The sequence below is a fragment of the Pelophylax lessonae genome (assembly GCF_965119305.1).
Source record: "Pelophylax lessonae genome assembly, chromosome: 3".
NCBI classification, from domain to species: domain Eukaryota; kingdom Metazoa; phylum Chordata; class Amphibia; order Anura; family Ranidae; genus Pelophylax; species Pelophylax lessonae.
Window position 1 is genome coordinate 67,475,273 of NC_138770.1, and position 22,732 is coordinate 67,498,004.

At 44.2% G+C, this 22,732-nt stretch overlaps 1 protein-coding gene across 6 annotated transcripts in view; it reads right to left on the bottom strand.

Moving 5' to 3' along the window:
- Nucleotides 1–22,732, bottom strand: part of LOC309550885 (uncharacterized protein) — a 54,728-nt gene that overhangs the window by 22,880 nt on the left and 9,116 nt on the right. For 4 of the 6 annotated variants that reach the window (XM_082251267.1, XM_082251265.1, XM_082251264.1 and 1 more), the window contains exons 2-6: nt 19,242–19,409; nt 19,023–19,160; nt 14,864–15,013; nt 8,316–8,453; nt 5,472–5,612 (exon numbers count right to left, since the gene is read on the bottom strand). In XM_082251267.1, the coding sequence (XP_082107393.1) occupies nt 5,472–5,612; nt 8,316–8,453; nt 14,864–15,013; nt 19,023–19,160; nt 19,242–19,409 (735 nt within the window). The remainder of the gene's footprint in view (nt 1–5,471; nt 5,613–8,315; nt 8,454–14,863; nt 15,014–19,022; nt 19,161–19,241; nt 19,410–22,732) is intronic. The other 2 variants (XM_082251263.1, XM_082251266.1) reach the window with 2 other exon arrangements.

Consider the following 22,732-nt stretch of genomic DNA (forward strand, 5'->3'; position numbering starts at 1 on the left):
TATATAACACCATCACTGCCACCTAGTGTTTAAAATATTTATACTTTTTACACAAGTCACCTTAATTTATTTTATACCTCAAGATATACTACGTTTGATCACAGATAATAACTTGCACTTTATTTACTGGTTTCAAGGTACTGCTTTCAGTCACATTAAGGTTTACACTTTACTATTTATTAATGGTTTATCTCAATTAATGTCTGCAGCTTTAACCTATTTATTGGTATAGCACAAATTACCTATAACTGATAGACGTTTACCAAGCATTATTTGTGGCTTAAGTGTGGTGTACTACTACATTTGCTTAGTGTTTATAAGGATCATTGCTTCTCCCATATACCCATTCTTACATTTTGGCAGCGCCAATATACCCTATCACTTTCTAATACCTAAATATAGCTTTATACTATATTTTTGGGGTAGGCTGCAGCCAATTAGTTTCTTTAATTAACTTATCCACTTTGCGCGGAATTCTTTTACATTATCTGTTATCAGGCATGTGTACAAGTACGTGGAGGTCATACAAACTACTGAGTACCATTTTGAGTTGCTGCAATGAAATTTCAGCAAAAAAGACTAGCTTGCTGCATCAATTTTTCACTTTGATTTTTGGGGTGTCTTTGAAATTCAACCCTCTGTAAGGTGATACCTTTTATTTCCATCAAACGATGTGGCATCCTTTGGTTCCTAGCACATTACCCAGTCCATACCAATATAGATATCCAGCATGATATTTTTCCCCATTGAGATCTAATGTTTTTTCAAAGTGTTCCTTTAAGGTGTTTCTTTAATACTGTATTTTGGAGCAGTGTATGAACCAATAGAAAGCAACATACAAAAGCATACATAGATTATAATATTCCAAAATATGGAATCATCACATTGATGGGTGCCTTCATGGAGATGTAAGTGCCTAGATACTATTTTAGTAACAAGACAAAGTGAGAAAAGAAAAGACACATTACTGATTCTATAATTTGAGAAAAAGATCTACATTTCACCTATGGTTCAATCCTTGTGGGATACTTTTCTGCATTCTGTAAATCCAATATACTTCACGTTCTATAAGTCTATGATGTCTATCACTGCCCCTATCTGCAGGCAAGACTCTCTATACTACAAAACAAAAAAGAAGACATTTCTCCCTTATGTATGTCCCTAAAGTGTCTGGACATATTGGGGATATTTCTTGCATTAAGTTTGAAACCATCACAGTAGTGCTCTGAGATGCGTGTAGGTAAAGACCGTATAGTGTGGCCCACGTATTGTATTCTGCATTTGTCACATTGAACCAAATATTCCACATGGCCACAATTAATGTACCGCAATTTTATAGGATTCACCTGTGGCAAAAGATGTAGAATTTTTACTTAAGCTATGAATCCTGCAGTATTTAGACATATTGACCCCACAGCTAAATGATCCTGGGTAAGAAAGACAGGTTCTTTTGATGACATGACCAGGTGCCAACATCGAGAGCAAAGTGGGAGACCTGCGACACCTTTGGACAAAATGTTATATAATGCCTTATCTGTGTACAAAATGGGTATATTTTTCTATTTTATTATACTTTACAGAGTAAGTGGTGACAAAATGAATCCCCCCATTTTTTCTAGATTTCACCCTAGATCTAGATTTTTCAGGGTAAGTGCTAGAGAGTAAATCCTCCCGTAGCTCAAGAATGCTGTCGGCTGACAACACAGAGCCGGTCCAGGCTCAGGAAAGACTGCGACCATATGGTTAGGACCTGCCTACATGCCTGGACCGGCCAACCGCTTAGAGCCTGAGTCAGCCGCTCCCGCCCCCTCCATAGCCCAGCGCTGAAGTGAGGGTGAGGGGGGAGGGGTAGAGCAGGAAGCCATTGACTGACAGTCACAGAGGTGATTGGTGGTGTTTGATCTCTCGGTTCTCAGTCTTACTGCCGGCGGGGGACAGATCCAGCATCAGGCCGATTCTGCATTCACCTAGGTAAGTATGATTCCCCCGAAAAAATCATTTTTAATAACCTCACACTCTCTATGGGCCAAGGGAACATCTGCCTCTCCTTGTTAGCCTCCCAGACATGAAAGGGGGGGGGGGGGGTTATTAATAAAATGTATTATAGAAGGGGAAATGTGTACGTGGATGCACTTTAATCAATGGAAAGTGGTGTTTGGTGTTCTTTAACTTGAGTACTAACTACACAGACACACTCCACTGACACACTACAATAAACTGCAGTAAAACTGCACTGACGCACTTTAATATACCGCAGTAAACGTGCCCTGAAGCACCTCTATGTACTGTGGTAAAAGTGAACTAACGCACTTCAAAATACTGCAGTAAACTTGCACTAAGGCACTTTAATATACTGCGGCAAAAGTGCACTAACACACTTCAAAATAGTGAAGTACTGCAATTTATTGCCGTAAACGTGCACTAACGCACTCCAGTACTATGCACTAACACGCTGCTATATACTGCAGTAACTGTACATTAAAGCACTGCAATTTACTGCAGTAAACGTGCACTAACGCCCTGCACTATATTGCAGTAAATGTGCACTAGCGCACTCCACTATGCTGCAGTAACCATGCACTAACGCCCTGCAATATACTGCAGTAAATGTGCAGTAACGCCCTCCACTTTGCTGCAGTAACCGTGCACTAACGCACTGCAATTTACTGCAGTAACCATGCACTAACACACTGCAATATACTGCAGCAAACCTGCCCTGACATATTAACTGACACTAAAGTAAAAATAAATGGTCGCACTACGCTCACAGTGAACTAACGCTAGATTCACACTAAACTGACACTAAAGTAAAAATGAATGGTCGAACTACACTCACACTGCGCTATCACTAGATTCACACTAAACTGATACTTTACACTCAAAATAGAATTACAATGCAACACTAACTCGCTAGTAGCCCTGAACAGAGCCCTGTTCTATCTCTCTCCAAGCCAATATAACACTGCACATGGCTGTTATGGGAAGAATATTTTTTTTAGTGTGGGGTGGGACTAAGCGCAATGAGCCATGATTGGAGAGAGTCATTATGACAGTGTCCAATCATGGCTCTGACAGTGCTATGTGCCCTGATTGGGTAAAGCTTTCATTGCTTCAGCCAATCAGGGTTTCTAATGCACTGTAGGTGTGGTAGCCCAGTGCATTGTGGGGTGTTTGGCAGGCCAAACAAATGGTCGAACGCCCCGACAATTCGGATGTTCGTCAAACAGGCGAACATCCAATGTTCGGCCCAAACTCATGCTAGGCCCAAACTGTTCGTCTAAAACTTTTGCAGATGTAGATATACCCATTCACTAAGGGGTTCCAACGGGGAACCAATACACTCTACAATGGAGCGTCCCTGTATTGGCACAGATTGCCACCAAAAATTCAGCAGTTTTCTCACTCAAAATACCCATCGATTTCATCGATTCATTAGGGCTGATTTAAACAATTGTGTGGGATTTTGTTGCAATGGGTGAAATATATTGGTATTGGCCAGTTGTCTCAACGCTTCCTGATGATATTGGGCGGTGCTAAGTATAACTATCACACCACCTTTATCGGCTTCCCGTATAAATAAATTATGATTCTTCTTTAGATTCAAAATTGCAACTCACTCCTGTTTTGTTAAGTTCTCTTTATTATATTTGTCACAGGAATTTTTTAATTGAATTAGTTTGTTCTCCATGATATACTGGAAAGCCGCAACAGCAGTAACTTTTGGTGTAAACTGGATAAACGTAGGTGTCTTTTCTATTCTCTTATTCGTATCATTTTGTTATTAATATAATATCTAGGCAGTTACATCATCAATGTGATGATTCCTTTTTTTGGAATAATATATGTATGCTTTTGTAGGTTGTTTTCTATTGGTTTATATTATCTGTAATGTATTTAATGCACTGGACCATGTTGGGTTCTGCATTTTTCCAAGTTAATTCCCCTGTGTAAGTCTATCATGTGACTTTTTTTAAGCGAATTAAGTGTCACTTAGTTAAGTAATATTGTTTCATATCAGCCATGAATAAGGAGTAACTTCCGAAACGCGTATGCTGTTGTACATGTTTCTTGAAAGAAAGAAATACCCTTTTTTGGATATCATCCTGAGTGCTGACCATCCCTGTACCATGTCCTAATGCTGGTAAATCCCTAGCTCAGTTGGATGTGGCAGGGTGGCATACCTCCCAACTTTTTGAGATGGGAACGAGGGACACCTATTATCAAAAGTATGTAGGCATAGGACACAACTCTTGCCACGCCACCTTAAAGGAGAATTATATAAAAAAAAATATTGGTTAATCCCACAAGTGCTTTTTCTTACCACTACTATTCCTTTATACTGGCGTTTGAAATTTACAAATGCAGCAATTAGGAACTTTTAGCACTTTGTAGCACTGGGAAACACCTTTGGAGTGATAAATAGTGCATTTTATATACAACTATATAGATCAGACCGAAAATTAGGGACAAATAAATAGGAAAGAGGGACAGAGGGACATTTTTCCAAATCAGGGACAGTCCCTCGAAATCAAGGACAGTTTGGAGCTATGGGGTGGTGTCATTAGACCCAACTTGGCGATATACAGGGGTGCACACATATTATCATGGAAAGTTTTGTGCTTCCAGCATTGTCACCCATTTGTCCTTGTTTGATGATAAAATACAGCCATACCCAACCAGGGTTCCTCCAGAGTATGCTAGGCATTTCTTGTGCTGTGGCTGAAGACCTCTCAAAGCAAGGTTCATAAAGACATGGGATGAGCGAGTTTGGGGTGGAGGAACTTGACTGGCCTGCACAACCCTATAGAACACCTTTGGGATAAATTAGAGTGGAGACTGCGAGCCACGCCTTCTTGTCCATCATCAGTGCCTGACCTCACAAATGCGTTTCTGGAAGAATGGTCAAACATTCCCATAGATACACTCCTAAACCTTGTGGACAGCCTTCCCAGAAGAGATGAAGCTGTTATAGCTGTAAAGGGTGGGCCAACTCAATATTGAACCCTACAGATTAAGATTGGGATGCCATTAAAGTTCATGTGCGGGTAAAGGCAGGCGTCCCAATAGTTTTGGTAATATAGTATATATTTCAGGAGAAGCATTGAGGGCTGGATGGGGAAGTGTTTCAGGCACTGGGAGCTGGAGGGGTTCAAACAAGCAGTCTACAGACGAAGTGAAAAAAACTGTCAACTGTAAATGCTTTAATTAAAGTGGCTTAAAAAAATTACTACTGTAATGGCTTTAATAAAAGTGGGTTTTAATCATTTTTAATCAATAAATAAATAAATTGACCCTAAACCATTAGAGATTCGCTTTAACCCCTAACTCATGTTTTCATAGCAGCCATAACCCAAGCATCGTTCTTTTCAAATATCAATGGAAAAATGTGTTGCTAAAATACTAGAAGTAATTGAGGCTGGCCTTTGATACTGTGATATCTGTAGAGCCACAATTTACGCACGAAGTAGTACCTGGTGCCGGGTCCCAGCAGGTCCTCCCACATATATTGCAGCACTTCTTTGTCCCGGGGCAGTCACTGTCACTGGAACAGTTATAGGTGGGCTCTGGGTGGCACTTGGCTTTTATGTCCGGACATTGGCCGGCTTTGACTGCTGAGAGAGGAGAGAGTAGGAGGTCAGTGATGGCTTTTTAGGACAAAATGTAAGAAACACGATGGTGCCAATGGCTACAAACGAGGACGTGACAAAAGCAAAAGCAGAGCTGAAGATCCTGAATTGTGGTGTCACTATCTGGCTATACAGTGTAGCAGGGCTGTGATTTGCCAACATTAAAGTGGTTCTAAACCTTAGACCTGAAATATGAACAAAGCATATCCCTATATAGTGTGTACTCAATCCAGAGCACTAAGTGTCATTTCTGTCTGCTGTCTCCTTCCTCTGATGAGTTTCCCTGACACCAAAAGAAAAATGGTGACAGGGGAGGGCACAGCCTGTGATTGACAGACTCAGCTCTGTTCCTGTGTGCTGGGTGATGGGAGGGTGTAAGCCCCTTCCCTCCAATCAGCTCTCAAAGCTCTCCTTACTGATGTAACTCTCCGCCCCCCGCTTTGCAGGGCTGAGAGATCCTGTGTAAACTCTGCACTATGAATGGCTGTAGGGCAGGCCCGGACTGACCATAGGGCATGTCCTGGCGGGGCCCAAGGCATCTGGGCTACTCCTTGAGCATGCGCCCCCATCTGGCCTGTCTTTGGCCGGCCAGGCCTCCAGTTAAATTTAGCCATCGGGCCAGGGGGGCAGTAACTACAGGTCAGGTGACCTGTGACCATCAGGAGGGAGGGGATCGCTGGACCAAAGGGAAAGTAAGCTCCCTATGGGCCTGAATAGGAGGGACGGCTGCATAAAAGAATCAGTCTCTCTATTTTCCTCCTGCAACCTCTTAAAACCTGCTTCTCATGCTCTCCCTCCTGCAGGCATTCAGAGGCTGCAGGAGGAAGATGGAGAGATTGATTCTTCTATATGCGACAATCCCTGCTGCTCCTCCTATGCAGCTTCTTTCTGATGCCCCCCTGTGCTCTCAAGCCCCCCCCAGTTCTCTCTGCCCCCCATGCTCTCCAGCACCCCAGTGCTCTTCGGCCCCCCTGTGCTCTTTAGCCTACCAGTGCTCAATGGCCCCCCTGTGCTCTCTAGCTCCCCCAAGTGCTCTCCAACTCCCCAGTGCTCCCCCCTGTGCTCTCTTCAACCCCCTGGGCTCTCCAGCCCCCCCAATACTCTCCAACCCCCCAGTACTCCTCCCATGCTTTCCAGCCCCCCTGTGCTCTCAGCCCCCCCTTGTGCTCTCAGGTCTCCCCTAGTGCTCTCTGACCCCCCTGTGCTCTCCCCCTAGTGCTCTCCAGCCCTAGTTCTTTCCGCCTCCCTGTACTCTCCCCCCACGTTCTCTAACACCCCCCCTCCCTTTGCTCTCCACCCCCCATCTTGCTCTCCAGCCCCCCTGTGCTCTTCGCCCCCCCCCCCCATTCTCTATACGTCCCCTCTGTATTTTACGCACCCCCTGCTCTATTTCCCACGTGCTCACGCCCCCCTGCTGTCTTGCCTCCCCCTACCCTGTGCTCTTTCCTGGCCCCTCTTGCCTCCATTAGAATAGAGAGTAGGGAAGGGGCCTGTAAATATGTCATGGGCTTCCCAGTTTAACCACATTAAGACCACCCGCTGCACATTTACTGCGGCAAGCTGCCTTTCCTGCGCTAACCAACGTAGCCCTACATTGGTCACGCACGTGTTGACAGCGGGGATGCCGATGCATGGGGCCGGCGGGCGCGATTGCCTTCGGCACCCACGATCGCTCCCCACTGAGAGAGAAGGACGGTCTGCTATTGTAAACACAGCATACTGTTATTCACTCTGAAATTATCACAGAGCGCCTGTGATCCTTCTATATAGGATCACAGGTCTCTGTGGTAATTTCACAAGCCCATCCCCCATACAGTTAGAAAACACTCCCCTAGGCTCACACTTAACCCTTTAATCACCCCTAGGTTAACCCCTTCCCTGCCAGTGTCATTATTACAGTGACAGTGCATATTATCAGCACTGATTATTGTAGTAATGTCACTGGTCCCCGAAAAGTGTCAAAAATGTCAGTTAGGAATCCGATCTGTCAGTGGCAATGTTGCAGTCCCACTAAAAATCACAGATCGCCGCCATTACTAGTAAAAAAAAAAAATATATATATATATATATATATATAAATTATATAAATCCTTCCCCTAGTTTGTAGACGTGTTAACTTTTGCGCAAACCAATCAAAATACACTTATTGCGATTTTTTTTTACCAAAAATATGTAGCAGAATACAAATTGGCCTAAAAGGATGACATTTTTTGGGGGGAAAGTTATATAGCAGAATGTGAGAAATATTGTTTTTTTTTTTTTTTTCAGAAATGTCGCTCTTCTTTTGTTTATAGCGTAAAAAAATTGAAATTGCAGAGGTGATCAAATACCACCAAAAGAAAGCCCTATTTGTGGGAAAAAAAGGACATCAATTTTATTATGGCACAGTGTTGTTAAACTGCGCAATTTTCTGTTACAGTAACGCCGTGTCGAATTGCAAAAAATGGCCTGGTCATTAAGGGGGCAAATCCTTCCGGTCCAGAAGTGGTTAAAATGCCCGGGCCTATTTTCTGTCCCAGTCCAGGCTTGATGTAGGGGAAAGACCGTTGTAGGTAAACAGGTACAACATACAGTATGAAGGAGGATTTATGTCATCTCTGTGTCTCACCTGAGGCCAGTCACTTCACTGGGTATATGTGAGGGTTTACAATCACTTTTAGAGACAATAATATAAGTGAAAAGTGATACCTGGTTCTGGGTTCCAGCAGTTCATGCCACAGACATTACAACATTTCCGTTCTCCAGAACAGTCATTGTCACTTTTGCAGGTAAAAGTAGCTCTGACACACTGGATTTTACCAGGTGATGGACATTTTCCAGGTCTGACTGTGAAGAGAGGACAGAGAAAGTCAGCAACGTTGTTCCCAAGGAACACAGGACAATAGGCTCAATTCACTAAGCTTTACGCAAAGATAAGAATCTTTAGCTCAGCTAAGTGACTGGTATTTTCAAATCTCGCTGGACTAGATAAAAATAACTGTCACTTTTATGAGGCTATGGATACTTATCCTGATGGATTTTTCCTGTGAAATGAGCCTAATATGTCAGAGGGAGTACAGAGGGAAGGAAGGTATTTTTATACTGCGGCTAACAGGACAACACTAGGTGTGAACAGATGATTTTTTTTCAAACTTGACTTTACAGTGAAATGATTCACTTTGCTGTAATGGCGACATTTGCTCGATGATAAAACCATCCATAACTCTTAGATGCTACCTAAAACTCACTGCACCCTTTTAAATCCTCAGAAAAAAAATCACTTTCCTTCATTTTGACATACAATTTGATAAAATTACATATTTTGCTGAAATGTCAGGATTCCATGCTCATCCCAACATACCATGGGTCTACTACCGGTAGCAGTTATTCAGGAATCAGAAAACCTTAATCAATCTGATGCAGATTTGTCTGACAGATTGTCCAAGCAAGCTAGAGACTTTCTTAACCTCTTTTACACAAAGGAACCCCTAAAGCAATTTTCAGGTCTTGGGGAACCCCTGCTTAAACCAATTCATCAGAGGTCAGTGGGAAGAATGCTCCTTACAATGGTGGTCAGTGGAGGTCAATTACAGTACATTGGAGGTCAATTGGAAGAATGTCCCTTACATCGGTGGTTAATGGGAAGAATGTTCCTTACATTGGTGATCAGTGGGAAGAATGTTTCTTACATTGGTGGTCAGTGGGAAGAATGTCCCTTACATTGGTTGTCAGTGGGAAGAATGCTCCTTACATTGGTGGTCAGTGGAAAGAATGTCCCTTACATTGGTGATCAGTGGGAAGAATGCCCCTTACATTGGTGATCAGTGGGAAGAATGCCCCTTACATTGGTGATCAGTGGGAAGAATGCTCCTTACATTGGTGATCAGTGGGAAGAATGCTCCTTACATTGGTGATAAGTGGGAAGAATGTCCCTTACATTGGTGATCAATTGGAAGAATGCTCCTTACATTGGTGATCAGTGGGAAGAATGCCCCTTACATTGGTGATCAGTGGGAAGAATGCCCCTTACATTGGTGATCAGTGAGAAGAATGCTCCTTACATTGGTGATCAGTGGGAAGAATGTCCCTTACATTGGTGATCAGTGGGAAGAATGCTCCTTACATTGGTGATCAGTGGGAAGAATGTCCCTTACATTAGTGGTCAGTGGGAAGAATGTTTCTTACATTGGTGGTCAGTGGGAAGAATGTCTCTTACATTGGTGGTCAGTGAGAAGAATGCCCCTTACATTGGTGGTCAGTGGGAAGAATGCCCCTAAACTGGTGGTCAGTGGGAAAAATGCTCCTTACATTGGCATTCAGTGAGAAGAATGCTCCTTACAGTGATGGTCAGTAGGAAGAATGTCCCTCTTACAGGGGTGTTGAGAATGCCACCGTTAAAGAAGTAAAAAGATAATTGGCACCTTGCTGCTGGCTCTGCCCAGTGGCATTTGCCCCAGAACTGTGAAGGCCACCACGAAATGGGAGGTCATCTTCTGGTTCCATGGTACCCTGGTTAATAATGGCTGAGCTAGGCTATAGAAGTTTAATGACCTTGTCTTATGGTCATTATGGTCCTAGGATCTTTGTTTGTAATAAACTGTAGCCAACATGGTACCCCTAGGATGGAGGTACTGACATGGCATTGGAGAGAAAATAGAAATCTGGGGCAATTTAAAGGGACCTAACAGTTCTACCCAGGTACAGTGTTTGTTCAGTTGCCAGGAGCACTGGCCTGGTGTTTTTCCAATATTGGGACTAAGCACTATTGGCTGTGCTATTGCCTATTTCTCCCTGTTGTTGGATAGGGTCATTAGGGCTAATAGCCCTATCTGAATGACCATCAGCTCTGGTTGGGGTTGTATTTACTGAAAACAGGTCATCCTAAAGCATGGATACCAATCCAAACCCTTCAACAAGGTTGAACGTCTTTAGAAATTGCTCAATATAATGTTCTAATGCTGATAAATCACTAGCTCAGTTGGATTGGGCAGAATTGTGTCACTGGACCCAACATGGCAATATACAGGGGTCCACAGGTATCATCATGGACAGTTGTGTTCTTCCATCATTGTCACCCATTTGTCCTTGTTTGATGATAAAATACAGTCATTCCCAACCAGGGTTCCTCCAAGGGATGCTAAGGGTTTCATGTTCTGTAGCTGATGACCTCCCAATTGATAGAGCATAGCTCCCTGGGCCAACACCACTTGGCAAAGCCAGGAGTATGCCACCAATTATCTTTTCAGAGATTTCTGTCTGAAATTTTGAAATGTTTGTTTGATGTTCCAATACTTAACAAGGTCGAATTGGCAGTTGTTTTTGATCACAGTGGCAATCAAAAGAGCAGGATGGAACCATTTTCTCAAACAAACAAAATTCTAAGTGCCGGTTCACACTAACGCGGCACGACTTCGGGGGTGACCTGTGAAGTCCCGTGCACCGCGACTTCGGCGCAACTTGCACGGACTTCATATAATGAATGTCAATGCAAGTCGCTCCGATGTCGCCCCGAAGTAGTACAGGAACTATTTTCTTGAGTTGCTCCTATTAGAACGGTTCCCGTAGCACTGCATGGACCGCGACTTGTCAGGCTGACCAGTCGCCTGACAAGTCGCGGTAGTGTGAATGGGCACTAACTGTGAATATGGTTTTTGTCTAGGAAATTTCATTCACTCAATAAACGAATGTTGAAAGCAAACAAAATTTTTAAGTACTTTCGATCAACATTTGTGAAGCCTTTTTTTTTTTTTTTTTTAATTGGTTGAACTAGATGAACTAACTATGTAACGGCATTATTGAATGTACGAACAAGATTTGTTTGTACAACAGTCTACCAGTGTAAGGCCAGTTTAAGGTTAGGAGTGGCACTCTTACCACTGTAAAGGTCGCATTATTATTACAGTAAGGTGACCAGATTTTTAAAATTAAATCCAGGGGCATATACAGTATATATATATATATATATTTTTTTTTTAACTGGCAAATGGCACAAGACTGCATAATACACAGAGCGCTGGGTTCAGGACTACATAATACACAGAACGCTGGGTACACAACTACATAATACACAGAGTGCTGGGTACAGGACTACATAATACACAGAGCGCTGGGTACAGGACTACATAATACATAGAGCGCTGGGTACAGGACTACATAATGCACAGAGTACTGGGTACAGGACTACATAATACACAGAGCGCTGGGTACAGGACTACATAATACATAGAGCGCTGGGTACAGGACTACATAATACACAGAACGCTGGGTACAGGACTACATAATACATAGAGCGCTGGGTACAGGACTACATAATACACAGAGTACTGGGTACAGGACTACATAATACATAGAGTGCTGGGTACAGGACTACATAATACACAGAGTACTAGGTACAGGACTACATAATACACAGAGCGCTGGGTACAGGACTACATAATACATAGAGCGCTGGGTACAGGACTACATAATACACAGAACTCTGGGTATAGGACTACATAATACACAGAGCGCTGGGTACAGGACTACATAATACATAGAGCGCTGGGTACAGGACTACATAATACACAGAGCGCTGGGTACAGGACTACATAATATAGAGGAGGGTGTTAGGCAGAGAGTACAGGGTTTAGAGGTTTGCTATGCACAGAGGACACTTCTGCCCCCACATCCATAGCTCTCCTCTGCACCCTTCTCTCACTGATTATCTCTGCAGCCACCTCTTTCCCCACAACAGCTAAACTCTGCCCCTGCCCTCCCCTGTGTACAAACAGACCCCTCTCCCCCCTCTACTCATCTCCCGGTCTCAGCCCTCCACACAGTCAAATTTTGGTTCTGCCTCTCCTCCACTGAACAGCAGCAGGAGCGGCAGTGAGATCGTCCAGCAGGGGGCGTCTGCATCTCAGCCAGCATGGGATGCCCTGTCTACATTAATCCGGCCCTGAATCAACAAAACCGGGGACAGACTTGTCCTCAATCCAGGGACATCTGGTCACCCTATCTTACAGACCACCAAAGTAAGGGACATTTCTGCTGTTGATCCCGATGAATTGGTTTTAGTAAGGTATTCCTGAGATCTGAAAATCATTTTAGGGGTAAAAAGGTTCAGAAAGGCTTATATATCACCTTCAACTTGAATATTTCCCCCACAGCATGTCTGATATCTGTTCAGTCATATCTGACTCTGGCCAGCTGTCCGGGAACCATGTTTGATACGCTTGACAGACTTTTCCATAGAATTTTTGTATGGGTTAGGTCACCATATCTTTCCTCAACCCTCCCCATTTACATGGGAATGCAGAATGTGATAACACATGTGCATAGCCAACTTGCACACACATACTAGGACCAATTTAGACAGGAATCTACAAGGCTGAGTGTGGGAAAAAAAACAAGAGTATGAAGAGGAGAACATGCAAACTCCATGCAGACAGTGTCCTGGCCAAGATTCAAACTAAGAACCCTAGTTCTGCCAGCCAATACATGTTAGCCACTAAGCCACTGTGTTGCCCACCCCCACAGTACTTTATTTTCTACCACTAGATGTCCTCAGTCTCATAGCCAGTATGATTCAGTCCACTTTCTCTGGGTCCAGGTGATCCTGGAGCTGCTATCATTTGTATCTCTTTTATATCTGCCTAGAATTATTTTTAATTGGTATAACAGACACTATTTATAGCCATAAGCAGTGGCGGCTGGTGTATACAGGGCGCAGGGGCGCCACCCCCCCCCCATCCAATGCGTCCGGCCCCCTAATCTGCATGCAGGGCGCTGGACGCATTGAGCTTAATGTTTTTTGTTTTTTTTTTAATCACCTGATTAGAGCCAGAGGCTCTAATAGTGTGATGCAAAGGGTGGTCCCGGGGCGCAGAGCAGTGCGCCCAGAGCCCACCCATTGTGTGACAATAGCTAATGAAAATTCGCTATTGTCACACCGATCCTCCTCCTGGCCAATCAGGATGCCGGTCTAATACTCGCTTCCTGATTGGCCGCATGGCAAACCCCATGCCATTGGCCGAGGAGGAGGCGGGAGCGGGAGGACCAGAGAAGACGCGCTGCCGGAGTGAGAAGAAGCCGCCCACCGAAGCCGTCGCCGGAGTGAGAAGAAGCCGCCCGCCGAAGCCGTTGCCGGAGTAAGAAGAAGCCACCCGCCGAAGCCGTCGCCGGAGTGAGAAGAAGCCACCCGCCAAAGCCGTTGCCGGAGTAAGAAGAAGCCACCCACCGAAGCCGTCGCCGGAGTGAGAAGAAGCCACCCGCCGAAGCCGTTGCCGGAGTAAGAAGAAGCCACCCGCCGAAGCCGTTGCCGGAGTGAGAAGAAGCCGCCCGCCGAAGCCGTCGCTGGAGTGAGAAGAAGCCGCCCACCGAAGCCGTCGCCGGAGTGAGAAGAAGCCGCCCGCCGAAGCCGTCACCGGAGTGAGAAGAAGCCGTTGCCGGAGTGAGAAGAAGCCGCCCGCCGAAGCCGTCGCCGGAGTGAAAAGAAGCCGCCTGATGAAGCCATCGCCGGAGTGAGAAGAAGCCGCCCGCCGGGAGTCTGGGACTGAAGACGAGAGAAGCCATCGCTGCCAGGCTGCTCCAGTTAAGTGCACTGCTCTCGGGGGGGGGGCACGCACGCTGAACTCTGCATTGAAGGGGGCATGTACGTTGTTCATTGTATTGAAGGGGGCACGCACGCTGAACTCTGCATTAAAGGGGGCATGTACACTGTTCATTGTATTGAAGGGGGCACGCACGCTGATCTCTGCATTGAAGGGGGCATGTGCGCTGTTCACTGCATTGAAGGGGGCACGCACGCTGAACTCTGCATTAAAGGGGGCATGTACGCTGTTTATTGTATTGAAGGGGGCACACACGCTGAACTCTGCATTAAAGGGGGCATGTACGCTGTTCATTGTATTGAAGGGGGCCACGCACGCTGAACTCTGCATTGAAGGGGGCATGTACGCTGTTCATTGTATTGAAGGTATCTCTGCATTGAAAGGGGGCACTCTGTACCTTAATACCTTTATACCTTAATTACTGAAGGCCCCTCTTACACTTTTTACAGCGTTTTTTGCTGCAAAGCAATGCCTATTACATTTTTTCTGTTTGCGCCCCCCCCCCAAAAAAAAAATTTTGAGCACCACTGGCCATAAGAGGTAAAAAAAAATAAATAAATAACAGCCTCTTGTCTGAAATTAGTGTTCATTATGAAAAATACTACATACTTGTTCTAGATTAGTAAACTGAGTGTAAATGTTCATATTTGGACCCCCCCTTATTACCTGTAATGGGCTTCACACATGACTGTCCTTCTCCGGAGCCACAGCATTTCTCTCCCATCTTGCAGTCTGAATCCCGGCTGCAGAATACAGAATGACATTGGAGGGAGCCAGAATGATCGCCATCCTTCCAGGGACAAACCCCCAGCGGCTCTACGGGAAGAATTGAAAATAATCAGTAAATGATTTGTAGAAAGAAGATGAGCAGCAAAAAGCAGCATCTTCTGTGCTTTACATTAATATAAGCCATAGCACTCTGGGTGAAGTGAATGAATCCCAAAACCAGGCATCAAAAAGGATGCAGGTAGAGGAGGTCTTCTCCTGGTGCACTACACCCTTACCTTACTGCTGTAAGGCAACAGCATAAAACAAATCCACTGACAATGATGGAATATTCCCTGGTTGGAAACGGGGGAGAGATCCTCTGTATAGCCAGACTTCTTAGACAGATACAAGGGGTAACAACTCATTTAATAAAAGTAAAAGTATATGTAGCACCCTCTTAGGTAGGTGCTAGGAAAGAGCATATATATTGGCCCTGTCTGCTTATCAGGGGGGCCTGATCATTTAGTTAGGCTGTCACATGTTTCCAGGTGTGATCTGTTGAGTCTGCTGAGTCTCCCACTGTTTCCAATGAGGGCTCTTATTGGACAGTGGAGGAAACCTAGCCAATAGCACATCAGGGCTTATAGCTGTCTCAGTGGGCTGAGTTTGCCACAATGCACACTAGGATGATTTAAGTCTGAGGGGAGCATGTGACAGGGGGTCTTTGGGCGAGAAGCAGAGTCCCAGGAGGAGGCTGTCTCTCCTCCTGTCAGAGCAAGAGAAGGAGTCCTGGGCAGTCGGCCTAGAAGACGAAGGTTGAGCTGGGCTGCAGAGAGGGATCCAGAGTGCTGTGGACCGAGTGGAGCTGCTGGGCAGAAGTTTCAAGGAAAAACAGTGTTGTGAGTACTTGAAACCGCCCAGGGGTCTGCCTAGGAGAGGGGACCACTCCAGAAGGTCAAAGGGATCCGGGAGCCAGCTAACCAGTAGAGAAGGCTTCGGAAAGGGGGTGCCAGTGTCTAAGCCATAAAGATAAGAGAGAGGAAAGAGGACGCCGGTGCGGGCCCTGAAGTGTTCAGCAGTGCAACAGAGTATACATGTAGCTACCTCAGCAAGGAGTGCTTAAGGGAGCTTAAAGAGGACTTCTTCAGTCAGGAAAGCAGTCAGAAGTCAGTTCAGCGTTAACAGGCAGCAAGCCAGCGTTAACCAGAGCTAACCGGCGTTGACCGGCATCCAGCCAGCGTCAAGTCAGCGCCAATCGACATTTTCAATTGTCCCTAGCAATTTGTGCACAGTTGAGCCAAAGGAGTATCCCACTCATCCCTTCTCCCATCCAAGTTACCAAATAAATACAAAAACCCAAAGATACTGGACTGGTCATTGTCTCAGCGCTCACACTTGGAGAATGTGCTGTTGTTGCTAGCGGTAACCCAGGGGGACCCATATCCAGCAAACTGGCTGGGAATTGTGCTACATATACAACTCACATTTTAGTGAAGTAAAACAAGCATTAAAATATGTGTAAGATTCATCTGTCGGCCGCACTTCCGGGTTTGTCTATCCTGAAGGTCCCAACATGTATCGTCATGGTCACGTGACTTCCTCAGGGGATATTGATAGGCTCTCCCTGCATCCTTTTTGATGCCTGTTGTTGGGATTCATTCACTCCATCCCCTAAAAGATCATTGGGTGTTCCATTGTCAATATCCCAGGATTTATTGGATTTATTGGATTTGACTCACTTTCTGGATTGACAAATGTTTACACGCCAAATGGACACTTTATGATTATACACAGTTTGCTTGTTTCCCATTTTATTGGTCATGTGATTTCTCACACATCATTTTATATTTAAGGGTCACCTATTGTTTCACCTTCACCCGTTTATCACCTTTACTTTTCAAGTCGTTCTTATGTTTTTATGGATACTCTATGATTATTCTTTTTTTTTTAACTTTATGCATTATTTCACCTAGTGTCAATTTATTTTTCTTCACTTGAAGACTTTTTCTACCCATCTATTTGATTTTTATAGCTTTTCACGTCTGTGATTTTTTTTTTTAGGTATATAACTCATCAGATCCTGTTATCATTTATTTAGCGCAACACCATATCCCCTCTTTTTTCAGCTTAAACTGTAAATGCCTAATTAAAAATGACTTAAAAATGGCCACTGTAAATGGTTGAATAAAAGTGGCTTAGAAAAATTGTCCACTGTAAATGCTTGAATAAAAGTGGATTAAAAAAAATGCTCACTGTAAATGCCTAAATAAAAGTGACTTTAAAAAATGGCCACTGTAAATGCTTAAATAAAAGTGGCTTTAAAAAAAGTGTCCACTGTAAATACTTAAATAAAAGTGGATTAAAAAAATGCTCACTGTAAATGCTTAAAGAAAAGTGACTTAAAAAATGGCCACTATAAATGCTTAAATAAAAGTGGCTTTTAAAAAAAGTTTCCCATGTAAATGCTTAAATAAAAGTGGATTAAAAAAAAATGCTCACTGTAAATGCTTAAATAAAAGTGACTTTAAAAAAAGTTTCCCATGTAAATGCTTAAATAAAAGTGGATTAAAAAAAAATGCTCACTGTAAATGCCTAAATAAAAGTGACTTTAAAAATGGCCACTGTAAATGCTTAAATAAAAGTGACTTTAAAAATGGCCACTGTAAATATTTAAATAAAAGTGGCTTTAAAAAAAGTGTCCATTGTAAATACTTAAATAAAAGTGGATTAAAAAAATGCTCACTGTAAATGCTTAAAGAAAAGTGACTTAAAAAATGGCCACTATAAATGCTTAAATAAAAGTGGCTTTTAAAAAAAGTTTCCCATGTAAATGCTTAAATAAAAGTGGATTAAAAAAAATGCTCACTGTAAATGCTTAAATAAAAGTGACTTTAAAAATGGCCACTGTAAATGCTTAAATAAAATTGGCTTTTAAAAAAAGTGTCCAATGCAAATGCTTAAATAAAGGTGAATTAAAAAAATTCCACTGGAAATACTTAAATAGATGTGGCTTTTAAAAAAAATTTCCACTGTAAATGCTTGAACAAACCTGTCTTAAAAATTGCCACAGTAAATGCTTGAATCAGAGGCGTAACTAGAACCTTCAGGGCCCCCGGTGCAGGAAACCATGAAGGGCCCCCTGAACCCCTGGCCGGGGCCCTTCCCTTCAAGCCTGGGGCTCTTCCTACTGATCCTGGGGCCCTTTACTCTCGTTGCAGGGGCCCTTTATTACGGTCCTGCAGTGGGACCCTTTCACAAGTTCTGCAGTGGGCCCCCTTCCTGCCATCTTGGGGCCTCCCCACGGTGGTGGAATGCCAGGGCCCGGTCACAAGTGTGACCTTTGCGATCCTGGAAGTTCACCCACTGGTGTCAGTAGTTTTTATTTTTTGGTATTTTAATTGTATTATTTTTTATCATTTTATTTTATTTTTTTACAATGTCACTGACTATGACTCTGTCTATTCAGAAAAGGAAGGAGCTGGTAAATTACATATTTACTGACCCCTTCCTGGTTCTCTATTGTGACACATCCCCTGCAGGAGACGGCAGGAGAGGGAAGGGAGCACAGTGGGGGGGGGGGGGGGTTGGGCATTGGGCAGCACAGTGGGGGGGGGGGGTGGGGACCAGGGGAGCATCCAGGGGCCCAGGGACAGCAGAACACAAGTGAACTGGATAGGAGGAGTGGCGGAGGCAATAATACAGACGAACCAATCTCCTCCATTTTCCTCCTGCAGCTACAGAAGGAAAAAGGAGAACAGTGATTTCTCTACATGCTGCCCCCCGCCGCCCCTCCTATCCAGGTGTACAGGGAAGCCACACAGGCCCCCTGGAGCATGGGGCCCGGTTGCAATTGCTACCCCTGCAACCCCTGTAGTTACGCCCCTGGCTTGAATAGACGTGGCTTTTAATCATTTTTAATAAATAAATAACAAATTAACCCCAAACCATTATAGATTATCTTTAACCCCTAACTCTGTGTTAATAACCCAATCACCAATATTACTTGGACACCAACAATCTCTTGGTGTCAAAAAAATGTGTTGCTAAAATACTAGGAGAAGTAATTGAGGCATTCCTTTGATGTCGGTTGACCCACAATGTACACAATAGGTGGTACCTGGTGCCGGGTCCCAGCAGGTCCTTCCACATATATTGCAGCACTTCTTTGTCCCGGGGCAGTCACTGTCACTGGAACAGTTATAGGTGGGCTCTGGATGGCACTTGGCTTTTATGTCTGGACATCGGCCAGCTCTGACTGTGGAGAGAGGACAGAGTTGGAGGTCAGTGATGGCTTTTTATGTTAGTGTTGGTATTAGACGGCACACGGGGGCTTTACCTTTGTCCGGGATCACACACGACAGGCCGCAGTTGGAGCAGCAGCATTTCTTGGAGTCAAGACACTGGCTGTCATTGTGACACTGGGGGGGACCAGGTCTGGCATAGATACAGATGGATGCATTGAAGGCTGGACATACAGGAATCAGATCTGGAGGTGGAGGCCGTGCTGCAAGACATCAGATTGAAGAAATAGTAACAAACATAGATCAGCGTTTTTCAATGTTTCCTTGGTCACAGCACCCTTTAACCACTTAAGCCCCGGAAGATTTTACCCCCTTCCTGGCCAGGGGGTTTTTTGCGATTTTTTACTGCATGACTTTAACGGACAATTGTGCGGTCGTGCGACACTGTACCTAAACTAATTTGACGTCCTTTTTTTCCCACAAACAGAGCTTTCTTTTGGTGGTATTTGATCACCTGTGCGATTTTTACTTTTGGCAGTATAAACAAAAAAAGAGCGTAAATTTTGCAAAAACAACAATATTTTTCACATTTTTTTATATGAAATTCCCCCAAAAAAATGTAAAAATCAAAATTTTTTAACAATTTTGGCCAATTTGTTTTCTGCTACATATGTTTGGTAAAAAAAATCGCAAAAAGCGTATTTTGATTGTTTTGCGAAAAAGTTATTGCGTTTACTAACTAAGGGAAAGATTTTTGTCATTTTTGGTGTTTTTTTTTTTAACGCGTAATGGCGGCGATCTGCGATTTTTTTTTTTTTTTGCAGTACTGCGACATTGCGGCGGACAGATCGGACCCTTGACTGCCATTTTTGACACTTTTGGGGTTACCAGTGACATTACTGCAGTAATCAGTGCTATACATATGCACTGTTACTGCAAAATGACACTGGCAGGGAAGGGGTTAACTTTATTTGAGAGGGAGGGGCTGTGTGTGTCCCTAGGGGCGTGATTCTAACTGTGATTGGCTGTGGCTTGAAGTGTAGGAACAGTGATCAACGGTCCTACATAGTAGAACCGTATGATCACTGTTCCTACACAGGGGAGAATGACAGGCGGCTTGTTTACATCAGCCGCCTGCCTTTCTCCCTCTGCACCAACGATCGGCGAGTGACGGGCAGACATCGGGTCCGCCGGTCACACGCACGGACTTGCTGGGGAACGAGCCGGGGCGGGAGCGCGCCTCCGCGGGCGCGCGCTCGCCCGCTATTGGCTCCCAAGCAAGTGACAGGCTAGTGACGTATATATACGTCACTTTGCCTGGCCGGGGCTGACTGCCGACGTATATCGTCGTGCGGCGGTCAGCAACCGGTTAAAAGTCTGCAAAAAGGGTCCCCATCCAACGTCACCATATTTTTCCTCAGATCCCCAATACCTGCTGGCGCTGTGCCGTGGATTGTGGGACCATGCTCTACGTTTTTCGTGAATGTCCGAAAATCCAGCAGTTTTGGCAAAATGTAACTGCTGTCATTAACCAGAAGGTTTCACCCCCTAATGACCAGGCCATTTTTTTTGCAATTCGGCACTGCATTACTTTAACTGACAATTGCGCAGTCGTGTGATGCTGTACCCCAAAAAAATCAATGTCCTTTTTTACCCACAAATAGAGCTTTCTTGTGGTGGCATTTGATCACCTGTGCGATTTTTATTTTTTGCACTTTAAAGCGGAGTTCGGGGCACAAAATCTATATTTTTTTTTGTGCCCATCCGCTAGTTCTCCATCACCTGAAAAGGAATTGGATAGTTAGGTTTTTTTTTTTTTTTTTTCTTTTTTTTACTCACCTTGTAATTGAAGATCGAAAATACTCACCTCAGGGTACTTCCTCCCTCAGCGCCGCGGCTCCGCCGTCACTTCCTGTCTCGCGATGATTCCTGGGAGCTGAACATCATCGCTCCCAGGAATCAATGCGACGGCACCGGCCCCGCTCGTCACTTCCGGGGCGACGCCGCATTCCCCTGCTAAACAGCTTCTGGGCATGCCCAGAAGCTGTGGAGGAATGCGGCGCCACACCGGAAGTGACGAGAGGGACCGGTGCAGGCGCATTCTGGGAGAAGAGGACCGCGCCGGCTTCAGCTGCCCACAAGAGAGATGGCAACGCTGTGGAAGAAATTTTATAAGTGAGTATTTCATCTTGCAGGTAAGTGCGAACCGGGACAGATCAGAGGCTAGCCATTGTGGAATGTACTAGCCCTGACTGTCCCGGGGGTATGTTCACTGAAAAATGTTTTCTGTGCCCGGAACTCCACTTTAAATCAGAGTTCCGACCATGAAAAAAATTTTCAATAAAAATACCCCCAGGACAGTCAGGGCTAGTACATTCCACAATGGCTAGCCTATGTACTGTCCCGGGTCGCACTTACCTGCAAGAAGAAATACTCACCTTTAAAATTTTTTCTCCAGCGTTGCCATCTCAGATGTGGGCAGCTGAAGCCGGCGCGATCCTCTTCTGCGTCCTCTTCCGACCTCTTTGGTCCCACGATGCACTGCACCGGCCCCGCTCGTCACTTCCACATACCCAGAAGCTGTTTAGCAGGGAATGCGGCGTCGCACCGGAAGTGACGAGTGGGGCCGGTGCCGTCGCATTGATTCCTGGGAGCGATGACGTTCAGCTCCCAGGAATCATTGCAAACCGGAAGTGACGGCGCGGGCCGCGGCCGCCGAGGGAGGAAGTGGAAGAAAGGTGAGTATATTTTCTACGATAACAAGGTAAGTAAAAAAAAAAAATCTTAACTATCCATTTCCTTTTCAGGTGACTAAAAGCAAGTGGATGGCCACAAAATCGATTATGTCGATTTTGTGGCCGGAACTCCGCTATAAACAATAAAATAACAACACTTCTGAAAAAAAAATATATTTTTGTTTACTTTCTGCTATAAAACATTCTTATTAAAACAAAATTAAAAATCCAATGTTTTCATAATTTTAGGCCAATATGTATTCTGCTGCATATTTTTGGTAAAAAAGAATCCCAGTATGTGTATATTGATTGGTTTGCGCAAAAGTTATCGTGTCTACAAACTAGGGGAAAGGTTTATGTCATTTTTATTTTTTTCCCTATAAACAAAAAAATAGCGACAATTCTGAGAAAAAAAACAATATTTTTTACTTTCTGTTGTAAAACATTCCCAATAAAAAAAATTAAAAAAAAAATTTGTTTTCATCATTTTAGGCCAATATGTTTTCTGCTACATATTTTTGGTAAAAAAAAATCTCAATAAGTGTATATCGATTGGTTTGCGCAAAAGTTATCGCGTCTATAAACTAGGGGAAAGATTTATGTCATTTTTATTTTATTTTACTAGTAGTGGCTGCGATCAGCGATTTTTAGCGGGACTGCGACATTGCGGCGGACAGATCGGACTCCTAACTGACATTTTTGACACTTTTGGGGGGACCAGTGACATTACTACAGTAATCAGTGCTAAAAATATGCAATGTTACTGTTCTAATGACACTGGCAGGAAAGGGGTTAACGCCAGGGGCGATCAAAGGGTTAAATGTGTGCCTAGCTGGTGTTTTCTTACTGTG